The sequence below is a fragment of the Diplotaxodon limnothrissa genome, linkage group LG1, assembly GCF_057381915.1.
Source record: "Diplotaxodon limnothrissa isolate DT_005_m linkage group LG1, D_limnothrissa_male_GT1.1, whole genome shotgun sequence".
NCBI lineage: Eukaryota > Metazoa > Chordata > Actinopteri > Cichliformes > Cichlidae > Diplotaxodon > Diplotaxodon limnothrissa.
Window position 1 is genome coordinate 5280127 of NC_140596.1, and position 24979 is coordinate 5305105.

Consider the following 24979-nt stretch of genomic DNA (forward strand, 5'->3'; position numbering starts at 1 on the left):
TTTGCTGACACTGCTAACCCACCAGGCGGGGAAGAAACTGAGGATACTGATGATGAACTCAGTGACCTTAACAATACACCCCTCTCTACCTCTCCCAGTTTAGGATATCAGACTAGATCTAAGGGCCCTGTGCCTCAGCCTCCAGGCATGTTTCCCCTGGTCCAGACTAAAGCGCAATGTACACCAGTGTATCAACCTTATTCATTCGGAGATGTCCAGGCCCTAGTGGACAAACTCCCTGACATAATGGAGGGAGGGAATGCCTGGTTGGCTGGTTTGGATAAATACACAGCTGGACAGGACCTCGCACTGGGAGATTTTAGAGCTATTATAACTAGGTGCACATCCCGATCTCAGGCAGCGGACCTGGAACAAAATGCGGGTACTACCATGCATGAGAACGCGGTGCCATTAATGCAGGCCTTGAGGTTTATTGGACCGGCCCTGCGCAAACAATTCCCACCCAAAAATCAAGGCACCTTACAGAAATTTAAATGGGAGGGAAAGCAAAATCCCACCAATTATCTAAATCAGGCTGTTGAAGACTGGGTGAACCATACAGGTCATCACCCCAGTAGGACTTGTTCACAGAGCATGTGGTTTAGAAGGGCGGTGCTGAGGGGCATTCCGGAGTCAGTAAGCCAGAAAATGGAGGATAATCCTGATTTGCAGGACTGTGACTTTGCAATCTGGAAGAAACATTTGATTTTTAATCTTAACAAAGTGCAGATTAAGTCTGATGATAAAGCGGAGAGCGTCGAAGATTTACAGTTGCAACTGTTGAAGGTTCAGCTGCAGAAAGCTAAAAACGACCTGGGTGGAAAAGGTGACAAGCCTAAAAAGCAGCTTGTGGCCGCTGCGGCTCCCCCTCCTGGTCCAGTTGCCCCTGATTTGTATCCGAACCCATGGCCAACTGATCCACAGCCCCCCCAGTATGGTGCTTATCACTCCCCGGCCCCTTATGGGCAGAGAGGTTCCCCATTTGGAGGAAACAGAGGTGGTTTCAGGGGAAGGGGTCAGATGGGAGGTGGTAGGGGAGGCCAGATGTATGTTTGTTTCCGGTGTGGACAACCTGGACACTGGGCTAAAGCGTGCCCTTTGAACCCGGCTGCTGGAAGAGGCAGGGGAGCCCGTGGTGGGCCCTATCAGCATCCTGGCCACAGAGGTGGACCTCGTGGTGCTTTAGTTGAAGTGCCCCCGGCCCCACAGATGCCTGTGATGGGGTGGGAGTACTACGAGGGTGGTCCCCAGCTATAGGACACCCCACAGACTGCCCAGGACGGTGAAGGGACAACGGCGGACCCTATGCTGTCCATAACTGTAGATAAAAGGAGAAGCAGCTTTTTAGTGGACACTGGAGCTACGTACTCCACCATTAAGGATGTTGCTCGTGAAAGACTTACTGACACAGTGATTACAGTGGTGGGCATATCTGGGGAACCTAAAACTCTGCCTTACACCGTGCCCCTCCCCACAACGGTTGGAGATCAGACTTTGTTACACAGCTATGTGTGTTCAAAACAGGCTCCTGTGAATTTACTGGGAAGAGACTTGTTGATTAAATTAGGAGCCACAATACTCTGCTCTTCACAAGGCCTAACTGTGACTCTCCCTACTGGGGTTGTACTTCCCTGCTCTGATGGGCCAGAGGGAGGTGGTCAGTTTCTGCTGCAACCCTCCTCCTGTTTGGCGGACTCTGCTGACATCTACTGGGCATTATTGGAAGTTGAAACACCTGCTGAACCAGGAGTTTGTACTGCTTTTCAGCAATGGCGGCCGTGGCTCTCACTCCTACATCCTTATGTCCCTCCCCCTGACCCACCTCATGTTACACTGTTTTATGACAGGCATGACACCACCTGGTACCAGCACATGTTCCAAGAGCAGTGTGAGGGGCGGGCTTGGTCTCTGAACATGTCGTGCATTTTTGCGGCACCGGAGGGAGTGGCAGCAGCGGTTACTTTTACAACAGATCAATTACAGTGGTACATGATGTCTGATGAGGCAGCTCCCCATGTGTCACTGGCCTTACATCCTGGACACCAGGCTAAGGAGCTGGGTGGAATGGTTAAACGTTCCCTTGCGGCCACTGACTGGACACCTACAAAACTCCCACAGGTTTTGTTTTCTCCATCTACCAAGACATACCAAATTTTAAATGATTGCTTTAATTCCTCAACACTGCAACATAGAGTGGTCAGCGGGTCACATGGCAGAGAACACACAGACCACTGTGATGCTGCGCCTTTACTCGACTCTCTTCCAGATTGTTTGTGGTCCCATGGACCCACAGATGTAGGTTTAGTTGATGTGGAGCCAGTCTCTTTTCAACTGTCATCTGCTACCCCTTTGTGGCAGCCTCAGTACCCACACAGACCGGAGGCTGAGGCTGGGATTGCAGAAACAATTTCTGGTTTGGTCACTGCCGGTGTCTTGGAGCCCTCCTGCTCTAAGTGGAACACGCCCATCCTACCCGTTGAGAAAAAAGGCACGGGGAAGTTCAGAATGGCACATGATTTGAGAAGGATTAATGCCTTACTTGGCACTCCTACTTTGCCTGTGCCTAATCCTTATGTTGCCTTGACCAACCTCCCACCATCTCATGCCTGGTTCACCTGCATTGACTTGGCTAATGCCTTTTTCTGCCTCCCACTTCGTGAGTCACTGCGTGACATTTTCTCATTTACATTTAGAGGCCGACAATGGCGTTACACTCGCTTACCACAGGGATTTGCCCTCTCCCCAGGACTGTTTAATCAGTGTTTGAAAGAACTTTTACAAACCAGCCCACTACCATCTGACTGTATGTTAATACAATATGTGGATGACCTTTTGCTGTCTGCCCCCACGGCTGACATCTGTTTGGAGGCCACCAGAGTGGTACTTCACCACCTGGCCAACACAGGTTTTAAAGTGAGCAAAAACAAACTACAGATTGCAAGAAAACAGGTTTCTTTTCTAGGCCGCATGGTCTCACAGTCCGGTATTTCCTTGTCCCCAGAACACAGGAACTCCATTTTGCACCATCCAAAACCTCTAACTGTAAAAGACATGTTGTCATTTTTGGGCCTGACTGGTTACAGCAGGACCTATGTCCCAGACTATGTTGGCCTTACTTCCCCTTTGCGCGCTTTGGTAAATGAACAAGGCATGAGAAACCTCTCTGCTCCCCTCTCATGGACTACAGAAACAGAACAGGCGTTTATAAAGTTAAAACAACAGCTTTCTGTCGCCTCTGACCTTGCTGTGCCAGATTATGCTTTGCCTTTTCATCTTGATGTTTCTGGAACTGGAACCCATATCAATGGTATCCTGTTCCAGAAAAAAGGGGGAGAGAGAAAAGTGTTGACATATGTAAGCGTAATGCTTGACAACACTGAAAAACGCCACCCACCGTGCACACAACACGTTTCTGGACTTGCAAAAATCATTCAGAAAACAGCACACATAGTGATGAACCACCCACTAAAAATTTTGACATCACACAGTGTGGTGGCCTACGTCTCCTCACAGGCCTTCACACTCACTTCACTCAGGCAGAGACGCCTCAGTACCATTTTGGAAGCACCACACATCACCTACTCACATGAAGGCATAAACATGGCTGATCACATGGGATCGGGGGAACCACATATGTGTGAAGAGGTTGTGCAGGTACAGGAGAAAATCAGGCCAGATTTGCAGGCAGAACCTCTAATGGATGCAGAAAAAGATTGGTTCACAGATGGATGTTGTTTCAGAACTGAAAGTGGAATGTTGAAGGCTGCATGGGCAATAGTGGAACAGACAGACATGAGATGGAAAACAGTGAAAGCAGAGCAGTTGACAGGACAACAGTCTGCACAGAGAGCTGAACTGAGAGCGGTGATTGAAGCCTTAAGGATGGGAAAGGGACAGAAAGTGAATATATACAGTGATTCAGCTTATGCTGTGGGAGCAGTGCATGTGGAGCTCAAGCAGTGGCTAAGAGCTGGTTTTTTTGACAGCCAGCGGAAAGCCTATTAAACATGAGATAGAAATGAGGGAATTAGCGGAAGCACTGTTGTTACCTGTTAAGGTGGCAGTGGTAAAATGCAAAGGACACAGTGCCGGACTAGACTTAGTGGCATTAGGTAACAAACAGGCCGACTTAGTAGCTAAGCAGACAGCTGGTTACTTACCCTCCCTGATTATGGTAATGGACCCAGAAGCCACACCCCCTCCAGAAAGACCACCCATACAACTAGGCCTAGCCACAATCAGAGAGTTACAGGACAAAGCCAGCCCCCAGGAAAAATCATTATGGGTAACAAGAGGGGCCACAAACACAGATGTCTGGCGTGGCCCAGATGGAAGGCCCATTCTACCGCCAGGGGTCAGACAGACAGCAATGGAAGAGGCACATGGAGTGGGGCATGTGGGACCTGCACAAATGATGAGGAACTTAGCTGGCTGGTGGCACCCTTATCTAAAAGACATGACAAAATACATGGTTAAAACCTGTAAGGAGTGCAACCAATTTGGAATCAAGCCCGCCTTCAAGCCAATAGCAGGGTACTTCCCCATCCCACTTTGCCCAGGGAAAGAAATAATCATTGATTACACAGACATGGTGGACAGAGTGGGTAGTTACAGGTACCTGCTGGTGGCTGTGGATGCATTTCCAGGTTGGCCAGAAGCCTGGCCGACAGCAAGTGAAAACAGTAGAACTGTGGTGAAGTGTCTGATTAATCATTATATACCACAGCATGGGTTTCCCGAGGTCATAAGGTCGGACAATGGTTCACATTTCAGGAACCACGATCTGCAGAGGGTTGAAGCCGCATTAGGTTTGAAACATAAGTTTGGCTCAGTTTACCACCCCCAGTCCCAGGGGAAAGTGGAAAGGATGAATCAAACTCTAAAAACTAAATTGGCTAAAATCTGTGCACAGACCAAATTAGATTGGGTTAAGGCATTGCCTCTTGCATTAATGTCCATAAGATGCTCAGTAAATCAAACCTCTGGTTACACTCCATTTGAGTTGGAGCATGGCAGGCCTTTTCCTGGCCCCTCCTCTCGCCTGTTAATGTCGGATGAAGCTGATTCAGACCTCGATCCGAGGACATATTATAACATGCTCCGCAGTTTTGTTGCCCAGTATTCCTCACAGGTCGCTGAAAGAAACCAGCAAGAGCTGAAAGAGGCGGCTACACCTGGAATGGACTACGTCCTCCTGAAAGTCACAAAGAGAAAGTGGGCTGAGCCTCGCTGGACAGGCCCTTACCGCATAACAGAGCGGACCTCCCACGCTGTCAGGCTCGAAGGGAAAGGTGACACCTGGTTTCATTACACACAGTGCGCTGCTGCCACCGAACCAGGAAGAACCTTGAGAGAGGTGCAGAAGGACCTGTCAGAAGGAGCTGCAACAGCATCACCAACCACTTGAGGGAGCCCTAAACTCAACCTACAAGCCGGCTGGCTACAAAAGGGGGTGTTCTTCACACTGAACTAAACATTTTTATTTTTCTATTTTTAACATCTTTTATGACTTTGCTTTTATATTGGCTTGAGTTTTTAAGATTTACATTTTACATTGCAATAGTTTTAACCGCTGAAAGCTCATTTAAAGTTGTGTCACTGATACTTTTTGTTGCTCTTTAACTCCTAGAACACGCCCTTGGCGAGGTGGGGGGAACTGGACCACCTTTCTGTGCCCCATCATCCTCTATTAGACGACATCCAAGCTAAGTAAACATGTCTTGGCCCTTTCCCCCTGAAATGACAGGCAGGCAAAGATGTTGCGTCTTTGTTTGCTTCCTGGCCCTGGGTCTCATTCCCATTGGCATAATCCTGATCTGTGAAGGGCCCCCGACACTTCTGACACCTTCAAGTTCAAAAGCTTCGCCCCCTTCTGACAGTCCCAATCTGACAAATGTAGCCCCTAGGGTCTTGCCCACCTCCTCGCCAACGGATGATGAAAACTCTGATCTTGAGGGTGACGAACATTATCGTCTTTCTCTTGTTTAAATGCTTCTAGAATGGTTGTTTCTCTGTGGTGTTTTGTATTAGACTTGTTATTAATTGTTTCCCTCACCCACTTCCTCTTGAAGGATATATCTGGTTGAACTGTGTCTGGTCGGGTTGTGAGGGTTAAGCGATGTTCTCAGGGTCTCCGGACTTAAGCCTGAGCGAATGTGCACTCCCACCACTGGATATAAATTGTTTTTTTTTTTTTCCACACCCCTTCCTCACGTTTTACCATATTCACTTTTGAATGTCCTTAGCAGTTACCGTTCTGAGTTTATTTTACGGTTGATTTATTCTTTCACGTTTTCACGTTTATATCTCTCATTATTATAGTATACTCTGTACTCTCCACATTTTTATCATTACTTATGCTTTTTGGTTGCTGAGTTACAGGAACTGTTAATTTTGTGTCACTACCCTGGTTGCACTGACTCGTTGTATCCTTTTGTGCAGGACAGCTGTTACTGCTTTCATCGGGAACCGAGACTGCTTGCAGCCGACCCCTGGGCAGGGTGGTGCCTGGACTCTTTTCTCCTCATCTGCAATGACAGATAATGACAAATGATAAGACCCGAGGAGTTTTTCGAGCCAGGCTTCGACACGTCTCTGTGTTCCTTTGAATGTTACTTATTTTTGTGTGTTGACCCATTTAAGATGGGTCAAAAGGGGGATTTGAAGAAAATATAATCTGATCAAACATTATTCAGCTTTAAATATTGTTCAGCTTTAAAGTTACTGTGCAACTGTGTAATAAAAATGTGCTCACGACTTTGGCCTTGAGAGCGATAAGAAGCGATCGCCTCATCCTGCAGGTGGAAGATATCTGCAAGCGAAGAGGCTAGAACACCCAAGGCCGCTTTCCTTTTATGGAGTTGTTTTTCTGCTAATGCAGCACTTTCCTCACAACCCCCTCCTGTAAGTTTTAGAGAATATATACCCATCCTCACAGCAAATATGAGGAATTTTCTGATGTGAGCTGTGTTGAGAGGTTGTCTCTGTCTCAATAAAAGTTCACTGATTCCCCATCTGCTGCAGGTGTCCGGTTGTCTTCATTCTCCGCCAGCCTGGTTAAGTCAATTCCTCCTTAACATCTAAAAGAACCTATTTAATGAAGGAAGACGGGTTCACTTTGTGTTTAATATTATTCTATTGCTGTTGTTGTTTTTTTTTATATCCTTCAGTAGCTCTGTTTTGGAAGTTCAGTTCATGCTAGAAATGTGTTTTGGAGTTTGTACGTGTTTTGTCTCTAGGGGCCACTGCATATATTTATATATAAACATATATAAATAAAACCACTTTTTTTTTTACATTAGTAATTCCTTTTGTGCATAATTTTATATTATTGTTAATAATAAATTAATTAAAGCAACAAAACAACCTGAAGAGCCGGTTTGGAGCCGAAAGAGCCGGAAATCCCATCACTACAAAGTATTGACTCAGGGGGCTGAATAATTACTCACACCCCACTTTTCAGTTATTTATTTGTAAAAAATGTTTGGAATCATGTATGATTTTCGTTCCACTTCTCACGTGTACACCACTTTTGTGTTGGTCTTTCACGTGGAATTCCAATAAAATTGATTCATGTTTGTGGCTGTAATGTGACAAAATGTGGAAAAGTTCAAGGGGGGCGAATATTTTTGCAAGTTACTGTAATATCCAAAACAAAAAAAGTTGTGGTTAAAGCAGCATTTCCTTCTCAATGCTGTTTCCTTGTTAATAAAATTAGGTTTGAATGAACTTGACTCTGATTTGCATTGCACAAAACTGAGAAATCCAGGAAATATCTTGAGCTGCAGGTTAATGTTTAAACCCCCAGCACTGATATCTGATACCATTTCTTGTACTCACACAACAATTTAAAACCTATTTTCCACTGCAAACCTCTTAAAATATCAAATTTAAGCTTTTGTATTCCTCTGAAAAGACAAATATAGAAGAATAAGAAGGGAGAAAGAGAGAAGGAAATGGCTTGGTCGAGCACCTGGCTCCTATTTTCAGTTTAACTGTCTACATGATTGGTTGGTAATACGTGCATGTGTGTGTTCTTGTCTGGAGCTGAGTTTGTCAGCTGCATTGCGTGGGTTAAGGTAATAAAGGGCTCACTGTGTGTGCGGTGGCAGGTGTGCTTGGAATCATGCACACACCCAAAGACAAACACAAAGGACAAACAGGAACAGAACTAAAAGTGAGAGACCTTTGTCATCTAGAAGAAGTGCAGTGCAGTTTTGAAAGTAGAGGTGAAAGTGCAAGTCCGGCTGGTGAATGGGTGCCAGACAGACAATTGAGAAGAGGAAGAAAATGCTGATGAAAGGCAGCAGTGTAAGACCATTACGCATCTGCGCAACTTAGCTATCTTATCTTCCATCACCATGCAAAACCATAACAGACTACTCGAGTGGCTGAAGTCCTTCCTTAATACATGACCTATTAAAGGCTTTGTGCTAAACGGCTAAGGTGCAGCAGAAGAGAAAATATTTGATCATGTTTGCCAACATCAAATAATGTCCTGCGTATTCTGCCTCCTGAGTGTATTGGATATACACTGAATAGTATCCCCTGTGGAACGCTCCAAATGCAGTCAGAATCTAGGCTGAACTGCAAGACAATTACTTTTACAATGCACGCGGTGATGTCACGTTGTGCAAATGTCAGCTTCACAGGAAAAACAGACAAGCAAAAAACTGTGTTTCAGTCAATCGTACTGCAATTATGGTTTCCCACCAGCAGCTACCAAAGAATGAGATCCAAAAGAAAATCCTCTTCAAGCTCAAGTATTATTTTGGAACAAACATGTTGCCAACACAATAAAAAGTAACTGTGCAAATACTCAGTAGTGGTAGGGGAAACACACACACCACTTTGGAATGAGACACTTGCTAAGGCATTCTGTTGCACTGTGCACACAGAAATGTAAGGCTCTAACAACTGTAACACATTTAGCTACATGTGAGGCCTTGACAAGTTTTTTCTTGTTTCACATCTTGTGTGACGTTTCACTGGTTCGACCATCTTGACCTAAATCTGAAGTGTTCTGAAATGTAATTCTCACTTTCAGTCTTGCTCAGACTATGTTAGCTTGTGATCTCTTGGTAGGTGTTTCTCACGGGGGCCCCTTTCTTGTTAAATTAAGAAACAATGGTCAAAGCTTTCTGGGGTTCTCAATAATTACTTTATAGCTATGTCATAAAAGAGAAGCTAGCTTTTGCAGCAGAAACAACAGGGTCCTGAATCAGCTCTACTTGCCACAAGTTCATCTGACCTCGGTACATTTCACACCATTTTAAAACAATTATTCAAATGGGTATACAACAAAGATAGTTTAACTTAAAGTTGTTAGTTCCTGACACATAATTAGCTAATTGGATGGGGCTAAGGCACTTGAATTCTCTGCTTTGTCCCAATTGACTCTGAAGGCAGATGTTGGCGGTGGGAGTGATGTCACTCGCAAGTTCAGAAAAGACGCCTGGTCACAACTGTGCAACAGTGGTAGTGCATTGTACAAGTTTTTACAGTTTTGGTAATGTTCATGTGCACGACTACCATTTTGGACTGTGAAGTTGGGGTTTGTGGAGCTGAAAGTCCAACTTGAGGGAAACTGGGACTCAGAAATTCAGAGATCAAATGCAGCAGATCCATAAACAGCAGTAGAACTTTAAAACTTGTAATCTCTACTGCAACCTTTGTGTATTTCGTGTTATTGTGACTTGCTAAATAAGTTATAGACATGATCCATGAATGTGCTACAGGGGGGTTTTAACCATAAAATCAAGCACTGTGCTGTCTTTCTAATGATGCGCTACCTTGCTAAAGCACAAAACAAATTCTATTTTTTCTTGCTTTTCTCACTTCACTGCTAGAATCGAGTCACTGAGTGGAAAGTGGACAACTTGCAAATGACTCCCAGATCAGACATCCAACTTCTGGGGGAAATGGAAATCAGCACTGCATACAGGCTTTCTGGTTGTAGGAAAAGTGGAACAGACTACACAGGGTACCGCTGGCTGGAATGCTAGCCTGGAATAAAACAAACAATAACAAACTTGTCAGATATGAAACTATATCTATCAAAATGACTGAGCACAACTTTAAACCACTTACTTCCTTTTAGAAACAACCAGAGAGAATGAAGCAGCAGCAGGTCCTTCCCCAATTGATGCGACATCAGGTGAAATCATATAATAGCAACCTAAGGTTTTTCCAAGCAATCATTTGCATTGATAGCAGTTTCAACAATACTAAAAGTATTATCCTCAACTGTATGCTGGACCAATGGTTCTCAACTAGTGCACAATAATGTAAGCATAACTTCCTTAGGAAGCCAGTGTGCACAGCATATTGAGAAAAAAAATAAAAATAAAATAGAAATATTACAGTATAACTTCACTCCATTGGGCACATTTCTGGAAACTCAAAGGAGCTCATACAAAACTCTATTGTTAACCTGCAAGACACACTAACTCACTCAGGGGGCAATCGGAACAAGTCACATGTAATAAAACATCTACTTCAGGTGACATTACGGAAATCAGAAAAGTCAAAATCTTTAGATTTGTCAGTAAGCATGTGTTCACCATTTTTTAGCTCCTAAAAGTCTTATTTTACACATTTTTCTTGACAATAGCAAAATATTGCTGACAATCACCACACATAGCGCCAGATCAACAGATTCTCATCAATCCTTCCTCTTACAATGCAAGAAGTGAAAATATGCTGTTTGTCACATCTGTTGTTTGCACGCTTTTCCATGCTCGATCTAGATGTTTGTCTTGCAAGGTATGGAAGTATGTTTAACAAAAATCATATCTTAAAAATGTTCTCTGCATATCCGATTGAATACTGTGATGATAACTCTTGGAGAATAAAGCTACTTAGTGCATAATAACTTGTCACAAAGTGACAAGTCACAAATTGTTTGCACAATCAACAAAATGTGAAAATGTTTGCTCATCGTTCTAACAACTTCAACTCTAATTTCAGAATTGCGCAAAATAAAAACTGTAATAAGTAGCACCATATGTGAAACCAGCCACAGCTGCAGTCCAACCACCAGACAAGTGTGTCTGATGACTGAAAGGAAACCTTGTGTCTAGAAAGATAACTTACAGTTTACCACGTTCCTTGCTGGGGCCCCTGGGTGTCTCTGAGTGAAGACTTATCTTTGACATATGTGCACATTTAGCACATGAAAATTGGGTGTTAGGGATTTTAGATTAGAAGCTGCACAAGATGCTTCAAGTCCAATTATGAAAGCAGATAATGGTAAAGGATATTCAGACCATATATGTGTAAAGGTTGACATTTGTGTTAAGTGTCTGTCCCTGGTTTTCTCACCTTTACCTCATTCTAAAAGCCTCTAGCTCCTGATTGGTTAGTTCATGGACAAGGGCTCAGAGAGAGGAAATTTACATGGTGGTAGAGATGAAATGTGAACAATAAAGATGCTTCTTATAAAGTTATCCATCTCCCTCTTACTGATTCTTCTAGATAAGACAGAACTGCATGTGGACCCACATATAACAACAGGAGTTCAACCTTATCAACTAAAACAGTCATGTTTGATTACTGATTTAATCTCCCCCAGCCTATTACAAAATAAATATGGTCACTGTCTTTGTAACACCACCAAACAAATCAATAAATGAAAGCATCTTATTTTATTCTGTGAAGGTGAAGTCAATGCTGAAATGCATTATGCTTAGAGACAAGGTGGGGGAGGTTGACGGATTAAGGAAGTGTGAGAAGAGACACAATAGACAACATGCACCACGATAATTAGTATTGTGTAGTAGAGTGTGTATTATGTATAGCAAAACAATCACCTTACCACTTAAATAAATGAAAAATAAAAATTAACTTATTCACTTGGAACATTCAAACTGAGGAATTCATTTGTGAGGTTTTTTAAAGAAAAATATGCTTAGGAAATATTTCTATGCTAACATGAATTCAGTGGTGGTATACTTTCAAAACAAACAAACAAACAAAAAACAAACAAGCTTTCTTTGTTGTCTTTGTTTGATAGCAGCCTCCACCCTTTAGCAGACGATTGGGAGTACAGTACCTCCTCTGTATGTTTCTTTCTTCTGCAGTCCTCACCTAGGATGTCTGAACACCAGCAGTAAAATGTAATAACAGCATATTGTGTGCTGCACATGAAGTGTGAAGTGCAGTTCAGAGAGTTCAATGGGGTTTTTCTTCATTTCTGTTTCTTCTTCATCCTCTTTATCTTGAAGTCAGACAGAAGATCTGCAGGCTATGGGGGCTAGACACACAACAACACACATACGCACAGACAAGTCTGCCCCTATGCATTATTAAAACACTATTAAAGCAGCGTCGCACACAAGCAGTAAACCACACACATGGGTCCTCATCTGCTGGGCTTTATCACCATGGTGATGGTTGTGCAGCTGACTTGAGGCCAGCTGGTGGAGTCTAGCTGTGATGATGTGATGTGAGTGACATGTATGTGAATTAGAATGAGAGACAGAACAAAGAGAGAAGACATCACACAGCAGCACTGAGAATGAGCCTACCCATAAAACTGCCTGGAAGCACCTCAAACACAAGGCACAGCTCACATACAGGGTTTATTGATTCTTGTATTGATTGCTAGTCCCAATGAGCATTCATTTTGCAATTCATTTCAGCATCCTTAAAGTGGTAGGAGTAGCATTAACACTACAGACAGTGTGGCATCTGTTCCTTCCAGTCTCATATAGACTGTAAGGAGCGTGCTGGGGCAGGTTTGCTGTCTGGTTGGCACAAGCAGAGATATGTGTTTGTTTCATTTCATGATTACAGACTTTCTACTACCAAACATCCAGGACATCATTCCACGCTGACTGAATCACTCTTTTGAAGGACTTTCTTTTCTCACCTTACTCCGAATTCCACTTCACATTTGGCTAGGACAAGCATTGTTTGTACATAGAAACAACACATTATATTGCAAGTACTTTAACTCAGTTTTGAGGGGGTACAGGTATGGGCATTTCTGGGAATTCAAAGGGCTTCAGAACTTCCATTTTATTCTCGTGGGAAGAATGTAAGAATGTGGCATAATTGCAAGGTCAACACTGTGGACCTCTGAAATTATATTGAAGTGGAAGAAAAGAACATTTGAAAAGCACTTGACCTGGTACTGAAAAGTTAGATGAGAAATTTGAATTGGATTGCCATGTTTCTCACACGACATTTAGTACACAAATGAAATTATTATTCGTTAGGATCTCACAAGAGACTGAAAAAAAATCTATTCATCTGCAATAATTAATATTTGGTGGCATGTTTCTGTTTTGGAAACTCTCTGCATTCTACACAAATATAGCATAGAAAAGAACAGGCATCAGTGACAACAAATACAGCATCAAGTGTACTATAGGATTAAAAAGTCAGACACTGTATGAAAGCAGAGGCTGGCCTCCAATACTAATGATATACTTGAATGTTCATTTAGTTTACAACAAAACAAAACAAAACAAAAAGATCACCGACTTCTACCGTCACTGACAGTAAAACTTTTCACATTTTTGTCAGAATGGATTTAGTGGATTTTATTCCTCGTCATTTAAAAACTCCCCCAAAACCTCTATGTTATAGACTTCTAAGTGGCATGACTGTATGAAATATTTCGAAACATTTCAAAAGTTAGGCTGAAAGCTGAAAATGATAATAGGACGTGTAAAGCACACCGATCATGTGAGTTTGATGTTTACAACAAAGGTTACATGACTGTGTCGGTTGCACATCTTTCCTGTCTGCGGTCTTTGTCTTCATTTGTCTGTGTGTTTGTTTTTTATACATCTCTTGCTGTTTTAGACTAATGGCTATTATGAATGCCTGTTTTTTTCTGCTGAAATACTCGTGTTCCTCCCCCCAGTTTAACAAAATTATTTTTAATGTTTCATAACTTTCTTTAAACAAACATTTAAAGAAAACTGTATTTTTTTAAGCACTGAATATAAATTACTGTTGAGGCAGGAATGACTCTAATAATCATGCAGTTAACTGATAAAGCCTTAGACTTTGATGTATTGATTATTTTCTTTCCTTTTTCGTAATCCAGCAACCTGAGATTAGTCTCAATAGAATATCTAGACTTTACTTTCAGTTAATGAGCATGAGATAAACTGATATGTGGTTGCTAACACCATTGTTGTAGCTCTGGCTCCACCCTGAGGCTGAACTGTGTTATCTGCTCTGGATACTCTTCAGCTGGGTGTAGACAGAAAGTGCTGAGTATATGGTATTTCAAAACTGTTTAATATGCAGGACTGCTTTGTTTTTTCAACACAGGATTAAATATTTATAGTGATTTGCAAATTGCTGTTTTCTTTCATTTATATTCTAAAGACTGTACCAGTGATTTTGGAACTGGATTATAAAGCGTGACCACTTGTGTGAAAAGCAGTAGGAATGTATATACAAATGAATCCATTACCTGTCACTGAAAAGTGTCACCAGTGTTCGATCTGGGTGAGGGGGCACTAAATCCTCACTGAAAGTCACCAAACATACCTGCGACTGTGCAGACAGTCACAAAACATAAAAGTAAAAAAACATAGTCAAGTCATTACACATAAATATTTTAAGGTAGAATAACGTTATATGTAGTAGGTCAGAGCTGATTTAAAAGATTTGTAACATAGTTTAGAAGTTTCCAAAGGAAGGTTTTCAGGTTATCAGCTGCGGTTATCAGTTTTCCTTGACTTTGTGTCCACCTTGAACATGAGGCATAATTTTCCATAACAGATGCATTTTTATTAAAGGCTGACATATAAAACAGAATGACACAGCAGTAGCAGCAAAACACACAGACAGATATAATTAGAGAGAAATGCACCTGGCAGTTTAGTGTTACAGTCTTCTTTATTTACATACACGTTACTTTACATTTGACTTTGACTAGTACTCTGTACTAAGATTATAGCAAGACGTATATACGACTGTCCAAGCCACCAGGAACCAGCAGTGAAAAACTAAGATTAAAAAACAAACAAACAAAACATAATAAAGACCATTTTTCTCCATTATAAAATTCATAGTACTTGTACTGGAGTATCATCTAGTGATATTTCTCATCAAAAACACAGCTGATTAGGAGAACCAAATAGAGGAAACTCATTTAGGAGGGAACAATGAACTCACTAATATGCCAGAAAATGACTGCTGCCTCCAGCAGAGGTGACACATTCTTGCTATAATTGGATCTACGACACTTCATCAGATACGAGATAGAAATGAGAGTCGTGTAAAGTTCCTCCCCTTGTGCATCAATGGTCACGATTCATTAATTTCAGCCCAGACAAGTGACTATAAACGCATCAAACACACTAGCTGTCATCAGACTGGAGCATCTTCTCGATCTCTTGATCCCACTGGTCGTCTTTGTTGCCCGATTCAGTGACCACCTCATACTCCTGAAGTTCTTGCTGCAGCTCCTTTTCCCAATCTGCTGATTCGTCTGGATACGAAAGGGAGGAAATATTATGAGCAAAGCCATTCTCTTACAGAACAAGAAATACTTTGAGCTTAAAAAAAAGGATAGGAACTCTTCCAAAGCCAACCATCAGGAGAAGGACTGTCCTTCTTGTCCAGCACCAGCTGCTCCATCTCTTTCCTTAGGTCCTCCTGGTTTATGGCCGTTGAGTCAAAAGCATCACTAACAAACTCGGACACTCCGGGACTTGTTGAAATCTCCTCATCTTCTTCATGTGTTGGCTATGAGGAAAACAGGCAGCAGAGAAAGAGGAGAGCGACTCTTGGTTTTTTTTTTTCTTAACTTCTCAAAAGGTGGTTGGAAAAGTTCAACGTGTGCAGTGCTTTTACCTTCTGTATGTCACTGATGGAAACTGGCGGCGTTTTTGGTCTGACATTGTCTACAAAGAAATAACACATTGATATTACAATGGACTTACTCTTTAACCTCTGACCTTTGGACGGTGTCTGAGGTCATTTATCAAAATATGAGCACAAACCTTATTAGCTTTTACCATGGATGCCGCCTGATCCATTAAGGTAACTCTATAATACTATATGATATGACTTCTTTACCTTTCAGTCCTTAAATAAAATATCTAATTTGTTTACCAGTTCAACCAAGCAGAAAATAAAAAAGAAATGACGTTTTACATGTTTATATTGAATAATTAAAAAAGACAGATTTCTTTCCCTAATTAAACAATTGAATCAGACATTCAGATATTGTGTTGGAAGTCCACAAGTGCTTCCCAAACAGTCCACAGGTGCTTCCCAAACAGTCCACAGAGCTTCCCAAACCGTACTAAAACAGTATTTAGCTCCATTTTATACATTGTAGCAAAGTACTGTGACTTGGGGGTAGTGTTAAAAATATATGGAACAACTGGTAATGTGGGCTGCTCTTTATGTTTCCACCGGTTTTGATCCTTTAGCTTAGAGAGGAAGCCTTCATTACATAACATGCCTCTTCCTGGTGATCATCCTTTTCCTGGTTCCTTTAGCTTATCAACCAATCAGCATTCTATCTACATAAACCATCACTGTTGGGTAACTTGTTCTTGGCTTTTTGGACAACTGCTCTCAGCGCTACTGAAAGCCTTTGTGTTTGCTGGATTACAATTTCTCTCTCTCTGTAGCCAATGAGCTACTCAAACAGACAAGGACAATAAATTCCACATCAGTCTTAACAAACACTGTATGTTCCCATTTAAATAAGGGAGGAAAAGAGATTTCAGCGATGCATTAAGATGATTGGGTTTTTCCATTTCCTTCATTATTATTTCACATCAAATAGACACCTTCCTTTTATTCTGAATGCTGTTGCCAGAGTATCAATAAAGCCCAAGAAAAGAACACATGGCAGCAATTTCTGCCATCGATTCCAGTGTGTCAGAGAACAATTTAAAGTACTGCTGTTTGGATATAAAGCTCTCTGTGGCTCTAGACCACAAAAGATCTGACTGAGTAATCTTTATTGTACAAGTACTCTTGAATTCTCAGACCATCTGCCAACTTTTCCTAGAGAACAAAATAAATATAGCTTTTAGCTCCTTTCACAGTATCTGCTTTTACATTTTAAACTGATATCTTTCCAACTTTAAGAGAGAGCTGTGCCCCTTTCTTTCTTACATGGTGTTTAGGTGCCTGCAAACTGTAAAATAACACAGCCTAAGTTGCAGGACTGTGAAGGTCTTTGACTGTATAAACCACCTTTATAAAGCCATGACCAAAGATTTTGAAAAGAGATTTTCAAATCACTACATTTTAATTTTTCCACTGTGGAATTGGGGTTGTAAATCCGCCTGCCTTCCTGCAGCTGTGATACCACAAAGTTTTCTTGGTGATCTCTACCTCTCTAGCAGAGCTAAAAATTCAGACCTGTTAGGACGATGTCTTCAGGTGAAACACTGGCCCCTTTGTCCACACTATCGTTCCGCTGCTGCTGGGCTGCCAGGGCTGTGAGCTGAGCCGACTGCTTGATCAGAGACACCCGGTAGAAATAGTTCCGCCAAAACATCTCCTCCTTCACACTGTCAAACACAAACATGTCACCATCCATTTTTAAATATCAGTTTTAGGTTGACTCTGCTATAAATGGAGGCAAAAACAGGTACATTTGCGCACACACACACACACACACACACACACAAATGTTTGAGGAGCACTGACTGTTTAGGAACCAGGTCAAAGCGCATGCGATTGAGGAGCTCATCTTCTTCCAGCATGACTGCAGCTAAAGGATACATCTGCTCCATGTCAAAGTGGAACTGAACACCAGCGGGAGGGTCGCGGAGGAAGTTCCTCTTGTCCTAGAATCAGCAACCAAACAGCTCAGTTTCTACTCAAAGCATAATTTATAAATTTAAATAAGTAAAACAGTAGCCACAAAAATAGCTACCCATTCATACATTTGTACTATATACTGTGCATGATGTCTTTGCTTACAGCGGACAGAGCGAGAATCTGTTGCTGGATTGTCTCCTCTTCATTGTAGCCGACCCAGGGTGGCACTGCTGCTTCTACACAAACATCAGAGCATGTGTGCACACACACATTCAGTCATGTACCATCAGTTCCAATCCTTATCTCTGAGATGCACACATGTACAAACCTGGCTCTCTGTAAATAGAAGCTGCTTGGCCAGTAAGTGACGTATGCTGATAAAATCGTGATAATATCATTTCTGCTGCCCCTCACAGGCGCAATGTAAAAATAAAGATTACACAGTTTATCCCAGTCAGGTCTCACAAGACTCCAATTTTAAACAAAGTGTGTCAATTTCAAAGTGTAAGTCTTGCTTTCAGAAATTAATATTTGAACTTTTGATTGATATATTTATTTTCATAGTGGTTCAATAATTGACTTTGGAAAACATTATGACTACACTTCATTCACCTTGTAGCACCAGTTTAATTCATTGCTCAGATTCAATAAAATTCTGGAAATATCATGCAGCGATTTTGATCCATATTGACATGATAGCACCACACAGCTGCTGCAGATTTGTCACTGTAATCCCAAAGGTGTGTAATCAGCGTATGTGGTGACTGTACGAATCATTTGAGGTCATCAGTAAATAACATTCATGCTTTAAAGTCTGGTTTACCTGATTTCTTGGCCTTCTTCTCCTGGACAAATTTCTCTTGCTCTTTTTGGAAGTCCCCTAAAAATGTCTTCACACACACACACACACACACACACACACACACACACACACACACACACACACACACACACACACACACACACACACACACACACACACACACACACACACAAATAAATAGATTGGAAAAGCTGATGCATAAATGGAAAGTGTTAACAAAGCAGGAAGTCCTGAAAAAGTTATGATAAAATCCAGGATTTTACTTGCATATGAAAAAATCTGGAAACTTTGATACAAATTTTAAACTTTAACACTTTTAGACTTAAAAATACTTTGAAATTTTTTTTAAGTAATGTTTAATCTATGGAAGCTTTATTTGCCCCTGATATTTTTTATTGATCAAACTGCCAAAAATAAGAAGAGGGTGTGTAGACTATATACAGCACAGTGCGCTTATGTGTATAATCAAACCTTTAAGTCCAGAGGCCAATGCTACTTAATAATAATACAATACTGCTTATCCAGGTAAGCTCAGGCTTAACCCCTGGGTTTTCTGTACTTTGAAGGTGGTTCACTTCTTACTCGGGGTAAATCGCTATCTGGAGCAAGTTAAGATCCAGAATAGAGATCAGCAGATATGAACTCACTGCCTACTAATTAATCAATTCTCCAGAAAATAGCATCACTATTCCTGGAAGATCCCTCAAACTTCTGTGCATAAACAGGAGTCTAAAGTTTTCTTCTATAGCGTCTACTGTCTTTGTTTTCCTAATAAGAATCAGAAATAAATACTATAGATTTCTAGACACAACTTTATTCTTTTGGTTTTAATAAACAAACTATAAGTATTAATATCTGATCCTAAAATAGGACAACGACAGTGTACTTGCTGAACTCATATGAAACTTATGTAGACTAAGCCAATATTTGAATAAAAAAAACAAACAAACCTTTACTCTCAAACCTTTAAAGTTTGCAGCTGAGAATATCAAAAATAAAACTGCTGGGAGAAGGTTATGCTCATCTTCTTATTAGACTGCCAGACAGTAATCTTAGGTTTCAGAGTTCTAGGAGAAACCCTGGGTTAAATTAGCGAACTGATAACCAGCTTTGTGTGCCAGTTCGGGGAAAGCAAATACAGAAAACTGACCTACAAACCCACAAATGCACAGATGAACCCCACGCCGTTTTTAAAATCTGAAAAACCAGTCAAAAAGAATCTGAGAGCAACATGCCTTGTCTATGATGCCATCAATTTTTCCTTCTTCCACTGTCTTCTTGATGGTCTGGGCAGTCTCCACCATTGAATCAGAGATTTTCTTGGTGGCACTGGAAGCAAAACTGAAGATGTAACCTTCAAATGGAGAAAGAGTCTGTTAATAAAACCATTGCCACTGCAATAAAAGATACATATATGAGAGAACAGATTCTCCTGCAGTCATATTTGCTCTTGCTGGGAGTGAAGAACATACAAAAAAGATGAACAGGAAAGCCTTCAGGGTTCAACACAGAGAGAAAGACTAACGTCACGCTGAGTAACTTTGAGCACGTAGCTTAGAGTTAATTAAGAGTTAATCATCCAGATATGAGCTGTTCCTCACCGCCGAGTCCTGTGGACTGTTCCGAGTTTTCCTGCTCCGCCTCTGGTGTTCCATCCTGGTCAGCTGGCTGCTGTTTGTTTACCTCGGTTTGTGCTTCTACCACCTTCTCTTCCTGCCCCACATTCAGCTTTTCCTTGTCAACCGACGTCTCCGTAACGGTCGGGCCCTCCAGACCCAACCACGTCCCTAAACCTTTTAACATGTTGGTGGAAAAACACCGATCGATTAAATTAAAGATACGGAAAAACAATCTGCACGGACTCTCCTGACTATACAACCAGGAAATAAACTGACGTTTTCTTCTTCTGCGTTCTCGTGTGTGCACTTGTGCGATACTGCCACCCGGAGGCCAAATATGGGAAGTCTGGTTTGATGGGTTGTTGTTAGTGCTATGGTGGAATATATGAATAAAAAAAACGGTATTTATCAGTAAAAACTATCACAAAAGTGTTGCACGTTGAAAGATCTACACCTTTCCTAAAGTAGAAAAATGGTATGTCTTATAAAGTACGTGCTCATTGTTGGCAGTAGAGGAACTACTACGTTTTAACGCAACATCCAAAAGAAGCTGCAGGTGGCGGTAATGAGCTGAGATTTGTTCCACTTTTTGCGGCAAAGCAAGATAAGGAGAAGGAAGATAAGGAAGATCGGTGAATTCCTGACGGAGGACTCGTACCGGTAATTTTGCAGTTGCTCAAAATTTTACATTATTATTATGTGTTTTATGTGTATTTATCTTGGGTATAGTTTACTACAGTTTATTACAGAAAGCTATGTAATCCCAGTCACGTGTCTTCAGCACGTTAGGAACCGCTGTGACTGACTGACTGACTAGCTCTACCCGTGGGCTGTTTACTTGTAAGGGGACGAGTTTACACCACACTTCCTTTAAAAAATAAGGCATTTAAAAGTTCGTTAGTTTTAACGTAGTTTTGATGGAGAAAGGAATAATAAATATTGTTAAAAAATCTTATTTGACATGTCAAGTAAGGATCGGCTTTAATGGGAAGGGTAATTTTTAAGAAGCGGAAGTGTGGGCTCAGTTACTTGTGTTTTGAGCTGATAAGACGTAAATAGACCGGTTGAGAGCAGTATCCGTTACCAAACGAAATAATAGAAGGGTGGAGCTTAAAAATAACTATTATCTTGCTTAATTTATTAGTTAGTTTTGTGTGCTATTTTGCTTTTAAGGTGCCAAATGAAGATTCTGATGGTGTTTGATTTTGACCACACCGTGGTCGATGCCAACAGTGACACTTGGGTGGTCAGGTAGGTCAAGAAAGTTTTACTTCAGCTCTTTCCATGTTTCTTTGTATTTATCTGTATGTATTATCTTGACAAAGATTTTCTGTTGCACTGCTCCTGCTACTACTCTGCAATTACTGTTTTATACTAGGACCTTAATACACCATTAGAGAAACACTATAGCTGAGTTATCCTGATTTCTCTTATTTATATATTCCTTGTGTCAGGTGCCTTCCTGATAAGACACTTCCTGGCTCTGTGGAGAATTCGTACAGAAAAGGCTACTGGACTGAGTACATGGGCAGGGTGCTGAACTACATAGGTGAGTCTGTCATGCTGTTTGTTTTTGTTTTACTACTTCCTGAAATCTGCCTTCAACATTTTCTAATCTATGCCCGCAGGTGAGCAGAAGGTGAGCCCAGACAGGGTTCGCAGTGTGATGGAGACCATCCCCTTCACAGCTGGAATGACTGAGTTGCTGACATTTATAGCAGAGAATAAAAGTGCCATTGACTGCATAGTCATCTCTGATTCCAACACCTTGTTTATAGAATGGATTCTCCATGCTGCAGGACTCCAGGCGGCTGTTGACAAGGTTTTTACCAACCCAGCTAAGCTCAATGAGTTGGGCCACATTGAGGTGCAGTGCTATCATTCTCACGCCTGTGATCAATGCCCTGTCAACCTCTGCAAGAAAAAAGTCCTGGAGCTTTACCTTTCTCTGCAATCTGATGCCGGCGTGGAGTATGAGCAAATATTTTATGCGGGGGATGGGGGGAATGATCTCTGCCCTACTTCCTGTCTGAGAGGCCGTGATGTTGTGATGCCAAGAAAGGGATACACTCTGGAGAAGCTGCTAGCCAAACTGGAAGGTCAGGAGGGCAACTTTTCTGTAAGAGCTAAAAACATTGCCTGGAGCAGTGGCACTGACATTCTCCGGGAGCTGAAAGCAAGCATGCAGTCGTAGACGTGGCACATGAAATATTACAAATATTGAGCCTGCACTGCAGGATCCATTGTGCCGCCTGTATTCTTTTTTTTTCATATTATAATTCAAAATTTTAGAATAGTTTATGAAATTTTTAACTTATTTAAAACGACAGCATTTGCACATGTAAACCAGTCTTTTAAAAAGGGTAATTCGTCTGCAGGGAAATTTACCTTTATCTTTTATCTTCATGATCTTTACAATTTTTCTAATTTTCCGTGGTGATCGAAAATAGAGGCGCCTGAAACCACTAACAATACATAGGCAGTGTGTCACAACGGCAGCTTTTACATGTGCAGTGTATGTTAAATACTACGTAAGAATTCAGTTAAGATTATATTTAGTATAGTATTCAAGATCTGTTGTTGGGGCTGATCCAAGAAGCAGAGATGAACCAGCAAGTTAACTTGATCTGATAAAGTAGAAGTCAGGGAAATTTCTGAGCAGATTTGAGACATGGATTAATTTTAGTCCCAGACTACAAGAAAAATTAAAAGATGTCTCCATTGAAATGTTTCTGGACTAGGGTTTCTAGAAAGGTTCATGTTAAAGGCATTTTATTAACCTGAAAACCTTAAATCAGTGTACTTCATGCAGTCTGCACTATATCTAGCCACAGTACTGTGCAAAAATATTGAGCCACCCCTTATTTCTTTATATTTTGGTGGAAAGATAGAAAATTGGTACAGCAGTTTATTGAAACATGTGGAAACATGCATGGAAATTAAGTGTATATATATATATATATATATATATATATATATATATATATAACAAAAACAGCATTTTTATACAGTTATAAACATAAAAAGTCAATATTTGATACGACCTTTACTTTTCAAAATTTTTAAGGTATTAATTTATTTTATTTTTTATTTTCCCCAAACCACGAAAGAGCCTCCTGTTTTACACACTGACTGATGTGGATTTCTTCTAAAACACTTTGGAAATCAGCTCACTGGTACTATAATGCAAATTCATGCCTGTCAAACTGTGTCATCTTTGGTGTTTTTTACTACAGAAGTGGGGACATCATTGTGTTTTTGTGACAGGCTGCTAATAAACATGTTCTAATAATAGGCCAAAAGATAAAAATGTTAATTCGTTCTTTGTTTTGTGGGTCTCAACACACACTTGCTCAATTTCCCAACCTTGAATTAAGCCTGGTGATTAAACTCTTTACTCAGTGAAGACCTTCACTGATGTTCTTTTCTTTCTTTTTAAAATTTTATTCATTTTGTGAGCACCAGACTTGGTCTGTGTTTGGGAAACTGGCTGACTGGATATATGTTAATATTTCCAAACCAATGAACAAACAATGGGTTCTGGATATCGCATTTAATTAAATTTGGTTTATAGTTTACAAATGTTAGTTGTCTCTTCACATTATGACCGAAAGCTTAAAGCACTCCTACTAACTTGAGTAATTTTTCTTTATGAATCTGAGAAAAACACTATACCAGTTCTTCCCTGCTATATTCTGTGTAAGACATTTTGATTTCTGAAAAGAAAAGCACTGATGTTACTGATGGCATTATGGTGTGTTATATTTAAATGCTCCAGACAGTGTTACAGCATGCACCATACCAGGAACTTGAAACTGCCAAATGGCATGAAGTTGTCTGTCTTAGTGTAAACTGACTAAAAATACGTCTGTAAAAGGCACATTATAATGTAACTAATACATACTTTAAATAAGGTGCTTTTGTCAACATTTTGAATGTAACATTTTTACATGAACTTACCTCAGCTGATATCTGCCTCATTTAGGATTTTGCTCAGGTTTCTTGTGGCCAGTATGCATTATCTGAATAGACTATTCAGTTTTTATGTACAATTTCAACAGCCGTGCTCATGGAGACATATATATGTATATATGCATTGATTGACTTTCTGTTGCCACTGTCAAAAGCCAGTTTGATAAAATAATATTTTGTGTTGTTAATGTATAATTCCAGTGATTAAATCAAATTAATTACCTCTTTGATTATTTTTTCTCAGGTTTTACTCAAATCCTTCTAGAGGCAAGTCTTACATCTCACCAGCAGTGATAAAATATTGGGGCCATATCTTTAAAGTATTATCTCCAATATATTTCCAAATTAATGTAGTGCAAATATTTTCCACTGCAGTAATTAAGATGGTTTTGTAACACTGTGATGGTGAGGTGAGATTTCATTATATTGTGAGGTATTGCTTTAAATCGTGTTTCACAATGAACAATTATACTAAAAATACTAAATGTAGTCCAATAGATTTTTGAGGGGTACTGACTATACAGACTCATAAATGGATGAAAACAAGCTTCTCGTTAGAAATATTAAATGAGAATTGAGAATGAGACAATTATGAGACTAATTAAGATTAATTGTTGTCCTAAAATCTAAAGTAATTTTACGACTCAGTGACAAATATAAAAGCTAGCTTCTAGACTCTCTAGATGAAAGGATAAAATGAATTGAATTTAACGACACATATACATATATACTAGGGGTGCAACGATATTCGTATCGATATTGAACCGTTCGATACAGTGCTTTCGGTTCGGTACGCATATGTATCGAA

The 24979-nt window shown here is 40.7% G+C and overlaps 2 protein-coding genes across 2 annotated transcripts; one reads left to right on the top strand and one right to left on the bottom strand.

The window, feature by feature from the left end:
• Positions 1-14929: 14929 nt before the first annotated feature.
• syap1 (synapse associated protein 1) lies at positions 14930-20470 on the bottom strand. The gene is made up of 9 exons (XM_085351663.1): positions 20182-20470; positions 19816-19934; positions 18581-18647; positions 17920-17993; positions 17644-17783; positions 17353-17504; positions 15823-15872; positions 15561-15714; positions 14930-15457 (listed from the first exon to the last, which is right to left on the bottom strand). Exons 1-9 carry the CDS (start codon positions 20381-20383, stop codon positions 15327-15329), a joined length of 1089 nt encoding a protein of 362 aa, XP_085207789.1. The 5' UTR covers positions 20384-20470; the 3' UTR covers positions 14930-15326.
• A 333-nt stretch (positions 20471-20803) lies between these two features.
• On the top strand, positions 20804-22473 carry phospho2 (phosphatase, orphan 2). The gene is made up of 4 exons (XM_085351675.1): positions 20804-20859; positions 21373-21450; positions 21654-21748; positions 21828-22473. The coding sequence occupies exons 2-4, from the start codon at positions 21380-21382 to the stop codon at positions 22391-22393; spliced, it is 732 nt and encodes a 243-aa protein (XP_085207801.1). The 5' UTR covers positions 20804-20859; positions 21373-21379; the 3' UTR covers positions 22394-22473.
• Positions 22474-24979: the final 2506 nt, after the last annotated feature.